Source organism: Spinacia oleracea, chromosome 6 (assembly GCF_020520425.1).
Source record: "Spinacia oleracea cultivar Varoflay chromosome 6, BTI_SOV_V1, whole genome shotgun sequence".
Classification (NCBI taxonomy): domain Eukaryota; kingdom Viridiplantae; phylum Streptophyta; class Magnoliopsida; order Caryophyllales; family Amaranthaceae; genus Spinacia; species Spinacia oleracea.
In genome coordinates, this window is record NC_079492.1 from 59,402,654 (window position 1) to 59,418,070 (window position 15,417).

General features: G+C 32.8%; 1 protein-coding gene across 1 annotated transcript; it reads left to right on the top strand.

Annotated features, from left to right (window-relative positions):
• Positions 1-11,046: 11,046 nt before the first annotated feature.
• Positions 11,047-15,025, top strand: LOC130463191 (protein FAR1-RELATED SEQUENCE 6-like). Its single transcript, XM_056832246.1, has 3 exons — positions 11,047-12,179; positions 12,919-14,356; positions 14,726-15,025. Exons 1-3 carry the CDS (start codon positions 11,047-11,049, stop codon positions 15,023-15,025), a joined length of 2,871 nt encoding a protein of 956 aa, XP_056688224.1.
• The last annotated feature ends 392 nt before the right edge of the window (positions 15,026-15,417 follow it).

The following is a 15,417-nucleotide window of genomic DNA, read 5'->3' on the forward strand; positions in this document are numbered from 1 at the left end:
ACAATGATCTCTTGTAATTTTAGCCACTAAGTCAGCTAATTCTACAAAGTTATGTAAATTATCCAATATTTTGATATGTTGATACCCACAATGATCCTCTAATAAGAATTACACCGTGTAATCCTTCCTAGCTTGTAGTTATGTTATAAAAAATTTATTTACAGCATACGGATTTATTTACCGTTGTCATTAGATTGTTCATCAATATGATCAAACATTAAAATAAATTATATAGAAATTTCAATATGTGACGTATTTAGAAAAGCAATACAAAACAGATAAAGTAAGATCAAATTGGGTGAAACAAATGAAACCATTAAAATGAAACTATATATAATAGCTCAAACTTATAACTACATATAGTAGTTCAAACTAGGAAACAGATATTTGGGTGAAACTACCGAAACCAGTAAAATTAAACTACTTATAGTAGTTCAAACTTAAATTAAAAGAACGAAATGAAAGTACATAAAATTAAAATGCGCCACCCAGTTGAAACAACTATAACAATTGATGAACCAGTTTTAGTTACATAAAGTAACGTTTCTCTCCCCAAGAATCGTAAATCACTTCTTTCTTCATACCACCATGGGTTCTCACCAGAAAATTCATCCCTCTCATCAATGCATCGAACCTAGCTGGTACAGAATAGTTGCAATTGCCGCAAAGCATCATTTCATCAAGAGCAGTGTGGCGTGCACCACATGTGGAATGTTTCCTACAGCAGAATTCTTCAAGTTTGCTCCAATCCACGTGTGTATTGGCGTTTATCTTTTTACCGGCCTCGTTGCACATAGTTTTGTTCATTGATAGACATGCAAGGAGAGTGAAGATATCTGTGATCTTTGGAAAAATAAGTTCTTCAAAAATCATATCCCATTGACCGAACTCTTCATGATCCGGGTAGTAGGCTTGGTCAGTGGTGGAATCAGCATTGGGTGCAACATCAGACATCGGCAATTGGCTTGATTTGTTAGCATTGGGTGCAACATCAGCATTGGGTGCAACATCAGCATTTGGTACAACATCAGACATTGTCAATTGGCTTGATTTGTTCCTGATTTGTTAGAAATGATTTTGATTAAGATGGAGAGGGTAAACAGAATTAGAATGGTTGTTGGTATTTATAATGGACAAAGATGGATTGGATGTACACATGAAACGAATAGCCTTTTATCAGTCAAAGAATTTTTCAGTACGTGGGGATACGAAAGGACTCATAATGAATGATCAATAAAGCCTGGATACGGAAAAACTTGTGGCAAAAAAAAGAGGGTGGATTCAAAGTATTTTCATTATTTCTAGTAATGATCCTATAAAATATGTTGTTATACATTAAACTATTACATCCATTACCCTTTTAGTTGTAAATGATCATTTACCCTATAAAATGACCAATCGTTAAATATTAACATAATACTTATAAAGTGATCAATTCAATGAACTCTTCTTGATTACATCAAGGGGCATTTTCTACGAAATGGTAATTAATGAAAGATTTCAAAAAAAGTTAATTAATATATTCATTTCAATTATACAAAGATTTATTGTCAAACTTTTTAAATTCTAATATCATCAGTTACTCCATCCATATTCCCAAATAAATACTCCATTCTCTTCTCCCTCTTCTTCAAAGTGTCATCTTCTTTTCCATTTTCTTCTGCGTCAAAATTCACAAATAAAGTTTTTTAAAGATGGAATACTTCGTTATGGATCTTGCCGACTCCAACGAAATACCTGCCTATTTACTAAATGTGAAATGGAGTGATATGGGGCTTGGTCATCCAGTCATACATTGCGGCATTAAACATGAAAACATCGAAGAAGCAGGACAATGTTTCATGTGTTGGTGGGCTGGACATACGTTGCGTAGGGCGCACAACCGTGCTGTGAAATATAACACATCAATTACCGAAGAGGATGGTGTATCATGGTCGTGGAGGGAATGCTTGCCGGTGGGCCATGTAATGAAGAGAACTTGAGAGTTGAGGATGATTGTAGTTCATATTGAAGTTATGTTTTGTGTTTGGTGTTTATCAGCAATTTAAGAATTGTCAAACTTGTTTTCTTTTAATTTATAAATTAATAAATTAAAATTTTCCCTTTAAATAATTATTAAAAGATTCAATGACATCTTGTAGTTGAATGTTTTTCCTTCCTTTCGAATGAGATTTATATTTTATTGGGATCATCTAAATGTACAAAGAATGAAAACGTTTAAAATGGTATCAATTATACGGATTACTTATATTTGGAATATAAGATGCATTGAATAAAACATGTTAGATGATTGTTCTCTAATCCAAAATGCATTAAAAAAAATGATAGAACTATAAGCACAAATCAAATTAGAAGTTTCCACCACTATAAGTTAATTAACATTTCCAACTAAAGTCATCGCGGTCTAACCATGAACCATACATGGCGTTTTTTAACGTGCCACCGTGAGTATTTACCAGAAAATCAATTCCTCTACATAATGCTCGACCCCTCCAACGAACTGTCCATGAACACTTCTCACATTGCTTCATGGCATCCAGAGAGTCGTGATGTATTTTACAGGATAACAACGGCTTGCAACAATATCTTTCAAATTGGCTCCAATCGATGTTCTGCTTCTTGTTGATTCGGTTACCGACCGTCTCTTTCCAATCCCTATTCAAAGCCTGAATTTTGAGTAGATCAAAGATCCCTGTGACCTTTGGATATATGTGTTCTTCAAAGATAATATCCCATTGCCCGAACTCATCGTGATTTGGATAGTATGGTTCAACGATGACATCAACGACATCTACAACATTACTATCTTGATTTTCCATGGAATAAAGTAGATATATGAGCGAAGATATAAGTGAAGGTATGGTACAACCCTTGTATACTACACTTATATGTAGGCAATGTCTACAACGGCTATATGAATTGAAAACAACTTGCCCACCATTTAATCACATTCACATTAGAATGACATCACCGTTTAAATAATTTTAATTTACTTTTAGATCTTTATATAATCTATATGATTCCTTGAAATAAATATTTGTATTCATAAATAAATATTTTCTGGAGATCATTATCTATTTGTGTTAATCAAAGACTCAAAGTATATATAGTGTCCTCAATGAACGTAATCAAAATATATTTAACACACCTTATCCATTTTCTTTACTGCTAATGATTATATTGATATTAGGGACAATAACTGTTGTCATAGTCCCCATAAATTAGCCATTAGCAAGAAGTATTGGCGGGAAATAAGCACATCAATAATCTGCATATGATACTCTATATAGTTAAGTGATACTTAAAAGTATATATTAATGATTATAAAATGTCACATAATAAGTTTGGCGGGAAACTTAATCTCTATATAAACAAACTACAACTGTTTGAAGGGTATAACGTCTTCGTAATTTTATATAATCCCAAACATACATTTTACTTAGTCCTACACGATTTCTTCCTTACTCCAGTATATCAAATCTGAATGGCTAAGCGAAAGAGATGTTGCGGTAAATTTTAGTTTACCTACTTGATTCCTATAGTAACATACACACAATATAATTTAATATTTTTAAATGCATTCTGATTTTATTACTTCTTTTTTGTGCTCTTATGTCCAGCACCTTCTCCGAAGGAACTACAAGACCTACAACACTTGAAGGATAGCCACAACTTTAGAATGTTTATGCGGCAGGTTTTGCACTGTCTTGGTCCTTTTCAAGCTGGTAAGTTGGTGACTCTTGCCGGACATGCACCGAACGTTGAAAATATGTTCCAGGAGGAGAGGTTCAACTACATGGTTCAAAATGGTGATATTGGGAACATTCCTGTTAATGACAAAGGGGAACGTCTAATTAGTCTAGCAGAAGTTGATGACCGAATTGTCAAGGTGGAACCTGTGGATTTTACTGAAGAGAATATGGGCTGCAAAAGGATCAAGAAAATTGATTTCGTGGATTTGACGGATGAATGAAATATGATTTCCAAATCCTAACTTTTGTATTGATAGACTTACGAGTCCACTAAATCTTACTCCGTTCCCGAAGAAAAATTTGATATAAAACTACGTTTTAACTTTATTCTTTCGTTCAATATGTTTATTTTATTTATGATCTCGTTAAAGGTTAAATGATCCTTTATAAGCATACTCAGACTTAATAGATAAAAAATGACTCCCTGCTAGCAGTATTTTTCTATCTTAATTGGTGATGGATATTAAATTTTTGTGCTATAAAATATGTAAACAATTTTTATTATTAACACACATATTACAAATCTCGCTTGCAGAATTACACGCTACGTAGGATCAACATAACCATATGCACAACGTATTACTTATTGTAGACCATTATTGTAGAGCAAATATGAATACACAATTAGTGTATACGATTCAAATAATCTTTTAAACTACTAATACAAATTTCCTATGTAGACGATTATTCTAGAGAAAATCAATGTTATATTTCCAATATATTATATATTTGATAGTAGGGACATTAAATATTCTCGTAGTCCCGATAAAAGTAACAAGTTACCAAAAATCTCCTTTGGAGTATTTATACTATGACGCTAGGAGTAAAGTAGATTCAATTTCCCGCTTTCTTTATCACTTAAATGATCCCGTAAAAGAGTTGTTAACACTTTATAGAATAGTAAATGTTTTATTTTTTCCTTTTAAATAATCGTGGTGGCAAGTGATCCTTAGATAGTAAATCTTTACCACTTAAATGATTCGTCTAAAATGACCCCTAAGACAACTTAGATTATCTTAAAAATGTTACAATTTACGCATATTTTTTTCCCATATATTTTACTTGATTTTCATTCAAAATACTTTACTTTTAATTTACGCACATATTTTACTTGAATTTCGAGTAATCGTAGCAAAGTTTATGAAACAAGATCAACATTTCATCGAACAATTTAAAATTACGAATTAATTAACTTACAATATACGGGGTCACTGCATATATCCTACCATACGGAGAGAAAAAAAAATATCCTTTGGTGATCGGTAGATACTTTATGATATCGTTATGTTTTTTCTATAATCATTTGCAATCATAAAAAAATGTAGTACGGGCTTACAACGTATTTATACCACACAACCAATTTTATATTTCCAATGTAACTTTTTGATTAAGGGGACCAATAAATTATCTAATAATTCCCATAAATTTAACGAGTTCCCAACAATCAATCATGTTTACTTGAAAAAATATATTCATGTTTATTTGATAAAATACATCAATTTTTATGACTCTTTATTAACTAAAATGATTCCATGAAAGATTTGTTAACATTCGCAACATATATTTTGTATCTACTTAGATTGATATAATTTCACAACACTTTTTTTATTTTCCATTGTATTATTTTTTTGCGTAGCGTATCGTTACTCATTTAGGTTAAAGTAAATAAAATATACGGTTATTATAAATTGGGACACACTTTAGTTTCTTTAGGACATTTTCCATGTATTATTTGTCATTTGTCAATATCAAATTGGGTTTATGAGAAACATGTCTTATCGGCTTATCTTTAAAAAGGATGAGATTATAACGATATAAAATAATTTAATATTTATTTAATAATATAAAATAATAATTCGTTGTTACTAATGACTGGGGATAATAACTATTGTGTTAGTCCCCATAAATATTACGGCGGGACATAACATGAAGTAGTGGCGGGAAAAAAAAGAACATATATTATTCATATTGATATTATATATAGGAAAATGATACCTAAAATTATCTATTAATGATTTTTTGCTCTAATAATTATATGTGTGGCGGGAATGGAGGTTATATTATCATATTTCCCGCCATTTTTATAGGACATATATATGTATGGAATGTTAGCTCAATGCTCTAAGCTCATCATAACTAGCTCTATTAGGAATCAAACATTGTATACTATCAAACACTTGATATCGTTCACAAAACATGGAGGAGAGGCCACAAAAAAAGTTGAAACCCTCTCATGAAGGTCATGAGTTTGAAGCTTGGGATCAGGTTTTGACCACGAAAATTTTCCACAGATTGATGGAAACGAAATGGAACCTTATAATCCATACAATGATGAGTATGGAGATTGGGATGAGATTTTTGAGCCTTATTATCCAAACCATGATGAGTTTGGAGCTAAGGGCCAGATTTTTGAGCAAAATTTTGTTCCAAAGATTGATGAAAATGAAGTGGAACCTTATTATCCAAACCATGATGAGTTTGGAGCTTGGGACCAGATTTTTGAACAAGAAATTTTTCCAAAGATTGAAGGTATATGTGACATATTAAACTTACAGTCATTGAACAAGAGATGGCTTGGTATTGTAGGTGAGAGAGTTCACAAGAATAAAGATGTGAACTGGAGTCAGCTGGAGAAGGTTTGTTCTAGGCCTACAGATATCTGCATGGTACTCCACCAAAGTTTCCAAGAGTTTGAAGGGTGTGAGTTTTGTGGGTGGCGTATACACGACCGTAGAAACACCTTCAATTTAGGCGTTGAGTATTTTGTCCATACACATGGAGGTCAGGTCCGTGAGTCGGATGAAACATGGCCATGGAGGGACGCTTTGCGTTTCGAGCAGATGTTGAGGAAGACTAACCAGATCAAAAACCCGAATGGATTCTCGTTCATGTAGTGGTTGGATTTATACCTAAGTGTCATGCATGTCTTAATTTTCGTTTTCGTCGTTTTTGTTAATGACTTTTTGTTACAGAAGTATATATCAAGTAGTATTGGAGTATGATACAAACACTAAGTATTAGTGTTTGCGTGGGATTTAAGTAAATCATAAGATATACTTCTGTAACACTTTTGAATCTTTTTAGTATCATAACCTTATCAAAGGGTATTTATTCATTAAAAAGGATCATCCGAAATTATGTTTCATTTTGAAGCCATTTTTTTTTTGGCTTTATAATTAGTACGGAGTACATTTAAAAAGCCTTGTATAATTATTCATTAGTTTCTTATTTTTTTTATATGAATCAAATTGTCTTACGGTATGAGATGTGCAGTAGCAGATAAGATGCGGAAGAGTTAAATATCATAAAAATACATAAATTTAAAGAGATAAAACGAGATGAACATAATTAATAGATAAAAACACAACTGTCTCTTACAATCCAAGGCTAGTGATCCAAAATAATCCATATAATTGAAAAAAGGCCGACAGAAATGGATTCTGGAAAGTTCAAAATGGCAAAATGAACGAAGTAGGATGCATAGATAGATATATTCTGGAAAAGTAACATCAACAAACCATTTCGAAGAAGTAATCAGTTCCTCAGTTTTGTAAAGTAATGCCTCTCAGGCCATGAGTTGTAGATCATTCTTTTTTTCATGCCTCCATGAGTGTTGACAAGGAAATCACGCCCCTTCTTCATTGCATCGAACCTTAAGGGAACAGACCAAGTGCAGATCTCGCACTCCGACATGGCATCTAGGTTTTCATGGCGTTCACCACACGGGAGGGTGTTCTTACAACAGAACGATTCTAAGTCGCTCCAGTCAACTCCTTCATTTGCATGGATTTTGTCACCAGCAAGATCGCAACATCTCTTCTCCAACTGGAGACATTTCAGAAGATCAAAAATCCTCGTTATTTTAGGAAATATGTGTTCATAAAAAATGCAATCCCACGCTCCAAACTCATCGTGGTTTGGAAAATAAGGTTCCTTTTCTATATTGACAATTTTATCAATGGGTTCAGAATTCGCCATTGTATGTGTTATGGATTATGTTTTGTTTTTCTTTTTGCTCAAAGGGAAGAAAAGGTTACACTTTTGTTTGTAAATTTGAATAGGTTTAATTTTGAAGCTTAATCGACATTTATAGGACGACAAAATGATTTCAAGAGCGGTCTATAATTATGACAACGTCAATATTTCTATCGATTAAAACTCCAACAAATTTATTTTAACGTTCAGAATAGACAATGAAGAAAATTATTTAAGTATCACAATAATTTACATAGTATCATATTATCAGTAAGGTTCAAAGTAGATACAAATTAATTATATTAATTATGATAATTTATTTTATAGTATCTTATTAACAATAAAATAGAATCCTTTGTTTTTAAGATACAATCGTCTACATTAATTCTGTTATAGTTTCAATGACAACGTCTACGTAGTATCCAATGTGTATTTATAGATTATCCTATTAACATTAATTTAATATTCAAATAGTATTTGATATAGTATATTCAAGTTTAATAATTGTATTTAAAATATTTTTTTGATAATCAGAGTATCCTTTGTTATTAATGTAGAATTTTGAACGACCAGATGAAAATGATACTACCTTAGGGTTAAGAATTTGGAACGACCAGATAAAATTACTTTGGGCTTCTGATGGTCCCATATATATAGATTACCATCTCTGATAAAAAATAAAATATTCTCCAACTTAGTGAAATACATCGAACATGAAACCCTTCGTTTTACCTCCTTCCCAATCTAGAACATTGGGAGAAATTTTTGAGGATGAGATTATTCCGAAGGCCAACGGAATATATGAACTCATGATAATTGAGATGCTTAATAAGAAAAATATGTGTTACGTGAGGGATAAAATTCATTTCAGCAGAGGTTCGGTGGACTGGAGTAGGATGGCGCTCATTCGGCCTAGAGCTCGTTGTGACATAATCCACGACACCATAGAAGAAGCGGGAACGTGTGCACGTTGTTGGTGGGCTGGGCAATTGAGTAGGAATATCTACAACGACGGTGTCGGCTATGGTGATCAAAATCGAGATGGTCAATCTTGGTCCTGGAGGGTTTGTTTGCCGGAGGGACATAAATTTAATATGAATTGACATGTTCTTATTTTAACTAGTTTTTGTTTTTATGAATCATTTTCCATTTTGGTTTCATTAGTTGCAATATCTTTTCAATTTATAAGAGAATATAATCTCTTCAATTAACGAGATAATATAATCGTTTCTGTTTATAGTTCATTTCCGTTAACAACGCCTTTTCTTAGTTTAAATTTGCTGGGCTGAACACCAAATCAGACCGATTACTATTCACGTTTAATATTCATGTTTAATATGATATTCAATAAACTTAAAGCTACTATTCGCGTCAAGAATAAAAAACGCTTACTATTCATATTTAATATGATATTCAATAAACTTAAAGCTACTATTCGCCTCAAGAATCAAAAACAAAACTTATAGCTTTACTGTTCTCGTGCTTGTTATGTTGAACTGATATATTTTTACACTATTCTGTGTGATTGGTAGTTTAATTTGTTGTATGATACCATATTAACAAAATATGATCTTATAACATCATATAATACCTTCAAAAAAAAAAAGTTTGTAATGAAGTATAGTACACGTATTTTGTAGTTTTGTAAAAGAGACAAATATTGTATTAAAGAAAAAAAATTAAAAGATAATATAAAAAACACAATAATTTAACTACAGTCACTGCATAAAAAAATCCGCCTACTTTTAAATCGATCAGTACATTAGTTTATGGGATCATTCTTTTTTAAAAAATCCGTATTTGAAGTGCCAAATTAATTTGTATTGCAAATTAGACGTGCTGATACCCCTTTGTCATATTGGTTAGTTGAACGCTTCCTAAAGTTCATAAAACACCAAGTTTCGAATCCTAACAAGAACTTAGGATTTTTTTTTTTTTTAATATCACATGTTTTATGAGATCAATATTTACATAAAGAAATCAAATACATTTTCTATGTTTTTTTCCCTATCTAAATATTGTTTGATCCTTTTGAAAACAAAAAGGATTTTACGTAAAATATTCCCCTCCAAAAAATTCGTGCAACTTTGATCAAAATAAAAATAGTTTCAAACGTGCATATAATTTTTTTTTTTTTTTTATATCACATATTTTTGGGATCAATATTTACATCAAGAAATCAAAATCGATAAAACCACAATCATTATGGCTTTTATTTATCCTATGTACTACAAACCCTTTCCAAGAAACTAAAATCATGTTGTATTTTTTTAAATCGATCAGTACATTAGTTTATGGGATCATTCTTTTTAAAAGAATCCGTTATTAAGTCAAATAAATTTGTATTGCAAATTAGACGTGCTGATACCCCTTTATCATATTGGTTACTTGAACAGTTGAACGCTTCCTAAACTTCATGAAACACTGGGTTTCGAATCCTATAAGACCTTAGGATTTTATTTTTTTAATGTTTTTTTCCTATCTAATTATTGTTTGATCCTTTTAAAACAAAAAAGATTTTACGAATTTTACGTAAAATTCGTGCAACTTTGATCAAAATTAAAATAGTTTCAAACGTGCATATAATTTATTTATTACCACTATTTCCCATATGAAGTTTAAACGTCACATTAAACACTGCCCCCCACTTATAAATAAAATTCATAATTATGGGATCAAAATGTTAAAATTTGACCTTAGAATTTTTTTTGTCATGTTATCACATGTTATGGGATCAATATATTTTCATAACTAAATATTTTTTGATCCCTTTAAAACATAATAGATTTTAGTTAAAATATACCCCTCCAAAAAATTCGTACATGAACGATCAAAATTCAAATAGTTCAAACGTATATATAATTTATTAACACTATTTCCCAAGAAGTAGTTTAAACGTCACATTGTCCCTATATAAATATAATTCATGATAAAATTTCAAACTTCATCTTGGGGTTTTAGAGTACTGTAAAATTTTCTCTCCTTGCCGTGAAGTACTAGCTGCCACAAGGCCCACAACGATAGAACCGACGACAACTTTTTCTGGCGTATACTTCCGGCTTCCATTGCCGGGTGAGAACTGTAACATTTTAATAACTTATTAATGTTAATTAGATATTATTATCATTTTTTATATTGCGATTTTGATTTAATAGACGTAATTTGAATGATGTGAAAATTGTTCATTAAGGTGATGAATCGATATTTTCGTAAAGTAATATTATGGTGCCTATTATTTTATGTACTTTTTTGTAAGCCATAAGATTATATTGTCAATTCATGACTATCTTACACCTTATCTTACAATCACCACAGTGAAATGAAGACTGATTCCCACATTTCACGCAAAGATGTGAATATAGACCTAAATGAAGTGTTAGATGATATGGCAGAGCTTCGTTTGCGTGGAGAGACATCAAACCAAGCCGTGCATGATAACGCACTGGAGAATCAGTTTAATGATGACAATGTAACTACAAATTTCAATATAGACCTAAATGAATGTGTGGAGGAGACCATTGAGTTGTCTTCAAGTGATGTGGTGGAAAAGGGCGAGGAGCTTCGTACATATGATGTTGTGGAGGAGGCTGAGGTGGACGAGGAGGCCATTGAGTTGTCTTCAAATGATGTGGTGGAACAGGGCGAGGAGGCTCAGGAGGATGAGGTAGCTCAGGAGGATGAGGAGGCTCAGGAGGATGAGGAGCCATCCGTAAACCATGTTGATAAAATCCCAACTGTGGGGATGTCCTTTACTTCGGGCAATGAATTTGCTGATTACTGCCATAAGTATGCGTATAATAAAGGTTTTGAGTTCTCTGTGAGATCAAGTTCATTAATACATGAGTACCGTGAAGAAGGAGTTAACAAAAAGGGGGTAGGGGATAAAGAGCCCATGTATCATATGATGAGAAGGATTCGATTTATTTGTAACAAAGGAGCCCCGAAAAGGGGGGAAAGAACTAAAGTTACGGGGTGTAAGGTGTTTGTAGATGCGCGGCTAGAGAATGACATGATGGTAATCAAGCATTGTGATTTGTCTCACAATCATGATCTTTATCCGGATCACACCCGGCTAATGGCGAACTATCGATGTATTGATGAACAATCTTTTCAAAAGATGGTTCTGAATGATGCAGCTGGGATATCTTTGAATAAGAGCTTTAACTCGCTTGTGATTGGGAGTGGAGGACATGCAAATGTATCATACAATCACCGCGACCTGAGAAATGCAGTGAACTTGGAACGTAGGCGTACCATTTTTGGAGGTGATGCAGCTGCTGTTGAAGCACACTTTAAGAAAATGCATGAATTCAATAAAGACTTCTACAGTGCAATCCAAACGGATAAAGAAGGGAAGCTCTTGAACGTTTTCTGGGCTGATGCAAGGTGCAGGGCACAATACAAAGATTTTGGAGATATTATCACATTTGATACAACTTTCCTATGCAACAGGTATGATACATGTATCCTACATGATATATATTTTTTGAAAAAACACCATTTTAACATTTACGGGATCATTAATGTTTTATAAACAGTTATAATTTTTATTTTTTTGAAAAAAAGTTGAACATAGCATCTGTATTTAAAAATACATTAGATTATCATTTATAGGATGATTTATGTTTATTAATTAAAATGGATTAAGTTTCAATTTATAGGATCTTATTAGTATCATTTATGTTTCATAAACTTCTTTTTCATTTAAAACACATCATATTTTATTTTAGAGGATCATTTGTATTTATTAAATATTGAACATAGCTTCTGTATTTAAATACGAATGATTATCATTTATAGGATGATTTATGTTTATTATTGAAAATGGATTAAGTTATAATTTATAGGATCGTATTAGTATCATTTATGTTTCATAAACTTCTTTTTCATTTAAAACACATCATATTTTATGTTAGAGGATCATTTGTATTTAATAAATATTGAACGTAGCATCTGTATTTAAAATACATTAGATTATCATTTATAGGATATGTTTATTAATGAAAATGGATTAAGTTACAATTTATAGAATCGTGTTAGTATCATTTATGTTTCATAAACTTATTTGTCATTTAAAACACATCATATGTTAATTTAACGGATCATTTTATATTTACTAAACATTGACGTTGTTGATTGGATAAGTAACAACAATGATGCGAATAATATATCTTTTAACTTTATTTATCAGGTACAAAATGCCTTTTGCTCCTTTTATTGGTTGCAATCATCACGGCTCATCAATCGTCCTTGGTGCTGCCCTAATAACCTACGAGGATGCAGAATCATTTGTTTGGGTATTCGAACAATGGCTGCAGTGTATGGGAAAACCCCCAATGGGCATCATCACCGATCAGTGTAAGGCTATTGGAAAGGCAGTCCAGACTGCATTTCCTGGTGTGCCGCATAGGTTATGTGTTTGGCATATTATGCAGAATGCAAGCAGAAACTTGGGCAAATATTCGAGCTGGAAAGAAATAGATAAAGATTTTCAAGTAGTCGTGCACGACACACTGACCATCGAAGAATTTGATGATGCATGGAAATCCATGGTTACGAAATTTGGGTTACAGAACGACAAATGGATAAATGAAACTTATCGTATTCGGGCCAGTTGGGCCCCTGGTTATTGGCGGAGCTCATTTTGGGCTGGAATGTCATCGTCACAAAGGAGTGAAGGAATGAACCGCTTTTTCAAAACATATGTAGGCTTAAACACGTGTTTGATACAATTCATGAAGCAATTTGAGGCAGCTCTTAGAGGAAAAGTGGAAGAGGAAAAGAAGTTACATCTCGACTCACAAAATAAACCATATACTTATAACAACACCCTAATTGCGGAGGTAGTGTTCTGCAAGGCATACACCAATACAAAGTTTAAAGAGGTGAGGGGTGAGGTGATGGGTCTGACGCACACAAATATTGTGAGTACTGGCCGTGACGGCACAAAAATCTTATATGATGCGGTGGAGAAGATCCCAATCCCCGTACATAAAGCAAAGCAGAAGACTTTTCAGGTTACCATTGACAAAGAAATGGGTGAGTTTACTTGCTCATGTATGCTTTTTGAGTTTCGGGGAATTTTGTGCAGGCACATCATTCGTGCGATTCATTGTGAGGATGTCAACTCTATACCTGATAAGTACATTTTGACTAGATGGAGGAAAAACGTAGTTAGGGATTACGAGAGTATCAAGGTTGAGTATTATGACCCAAATGACTCAACCCAAGTGAAAAACAGTAGGGAGGTAGCAAAACGGAACAACTACATTTCTACGTTGGCACTGCACAATAGTGAGACACTCTCGATTTTTATGGAAGCCACTGAAAAAATGCGTGAGAGTCTCGAAGATACAATTGGTATTAAGAGGACTGATGGTGATGATTTTATGGACTGGTGGGACCCTTCGAGTAAGAGGGTGTTTGGCCGCCGTAGGATAAGGCCAAAGGAAAACAATAAACAACACCTCGAACGCTCCGCAGTGCCAGTTGAAGGGGCCAGTAAAGATCCGATAGACCAAAGAGGCAAAGGTAGGGCTCAAGAGAAAAGGAAAAAGCACCCAGCTGAGAAAAAAACAAGGAAAAGGCGAAAAAATGTTGTGCACGACACAGACGAGGATATGGACGAGGTATGATCTTTTAATTCCATTCGTTAGACTACACCTCAAATAAAGAAAATAAATTGTAGTCCATCAAAATAAATCATTCTAGTTTTTGCGATGTTACAATATTATATACATAATCTATTTATGCTAGCTAATTTTTTCATATAAAAGGGTTTATGTTCTTCATTCTTGTTTTTAAAGATTAATTATTGTATATATAGAATCTTTTTCTGTTATTATATGTATATATAGGGTTTATTTTATATTTTATACAAGTACGACGAGAATATTGTGGTACAAATACTAATACAAAGTATAGAAATCATAATATTGCATAACATATTATTCTGTTTTTTTGATTGAATTTTCTCTTTTGTGTTCGATTTTGCAAAGGAGAATGATGAGGCATTGCCAAATGGAGAACAAGGCCATGTTGATGCTGGTAGAAGTGCTGGTGTAACTGATTCTTACTACGGTGGATATCAATATTACGGCGGAAATTTTATCAATCCGGGATACAATCCTAACTTTTTCGCACCCAGCAGCAGTAATTATCGTCCGAATATATATCTGAACCAGCAACCACTTGGAAGAGGTTATCCCAACTTCAGCGTGAGGAATCCGCAACAGCTTTCACAGTCATACATGTCGCAAGGATCAAACCAATATTCAGCTATGCGTCCAGGCTTTTGACAATATTTACATTATCATGTTTTGATGTACTGGATATTTTAGTTGACAACTGCGTTTTGGAATCACCATTATCTAGCTATACCATTTTCCTTCTTTTGATTTTACAAGTGTTGTTGTGTTAGTTTTTATAATTTACATTATCATGTTTTGATGTACTGAATATTTTTGTTGACTACTGTGTTTTGGAATCACCATCATCTAGCTATATTATCATGATTGTTGTTTTAATAGGATCACTTTTATTAAGAAGTGATCAAATGTTGCAACTAATACGTCTTGTAGTCTTGTCACAATGGGCACCACAATGCTACCTAATTTTTCAGTTTATTTCCATGTGTTCCAAGCTTCCCTAAGGTAGCTTTTTTTTGTTGAAGGTATTATATGATGTTATA

What these genes read in the sequence shown, in the direction of transcription:
- LOC130463191 (XM_056832246.1), top strand. Translation starts at nt 11,047, where the DNA reads ATGAAGACTGATTCCCACATTTCACGCAAAGATGTGAATATAGACCTA. An exon ending in ACAACTTTCCTATGCAACAG is followed by an intron (nt 12,180 to 12,918) that starts GTATGATACATG and finishes TTTATTTATCAG; the next exon opens with GTACAAAATGCCTTTTGCTC. An exon ending in CAGACGAGGATATGGACGAG is followed by an intron (nt 14,357 to 14,725) that starts GTATGATCTTTT and finishes GATTTTGCAAAG; the next exon opens with GAGAATGATGAGGCATTGCC.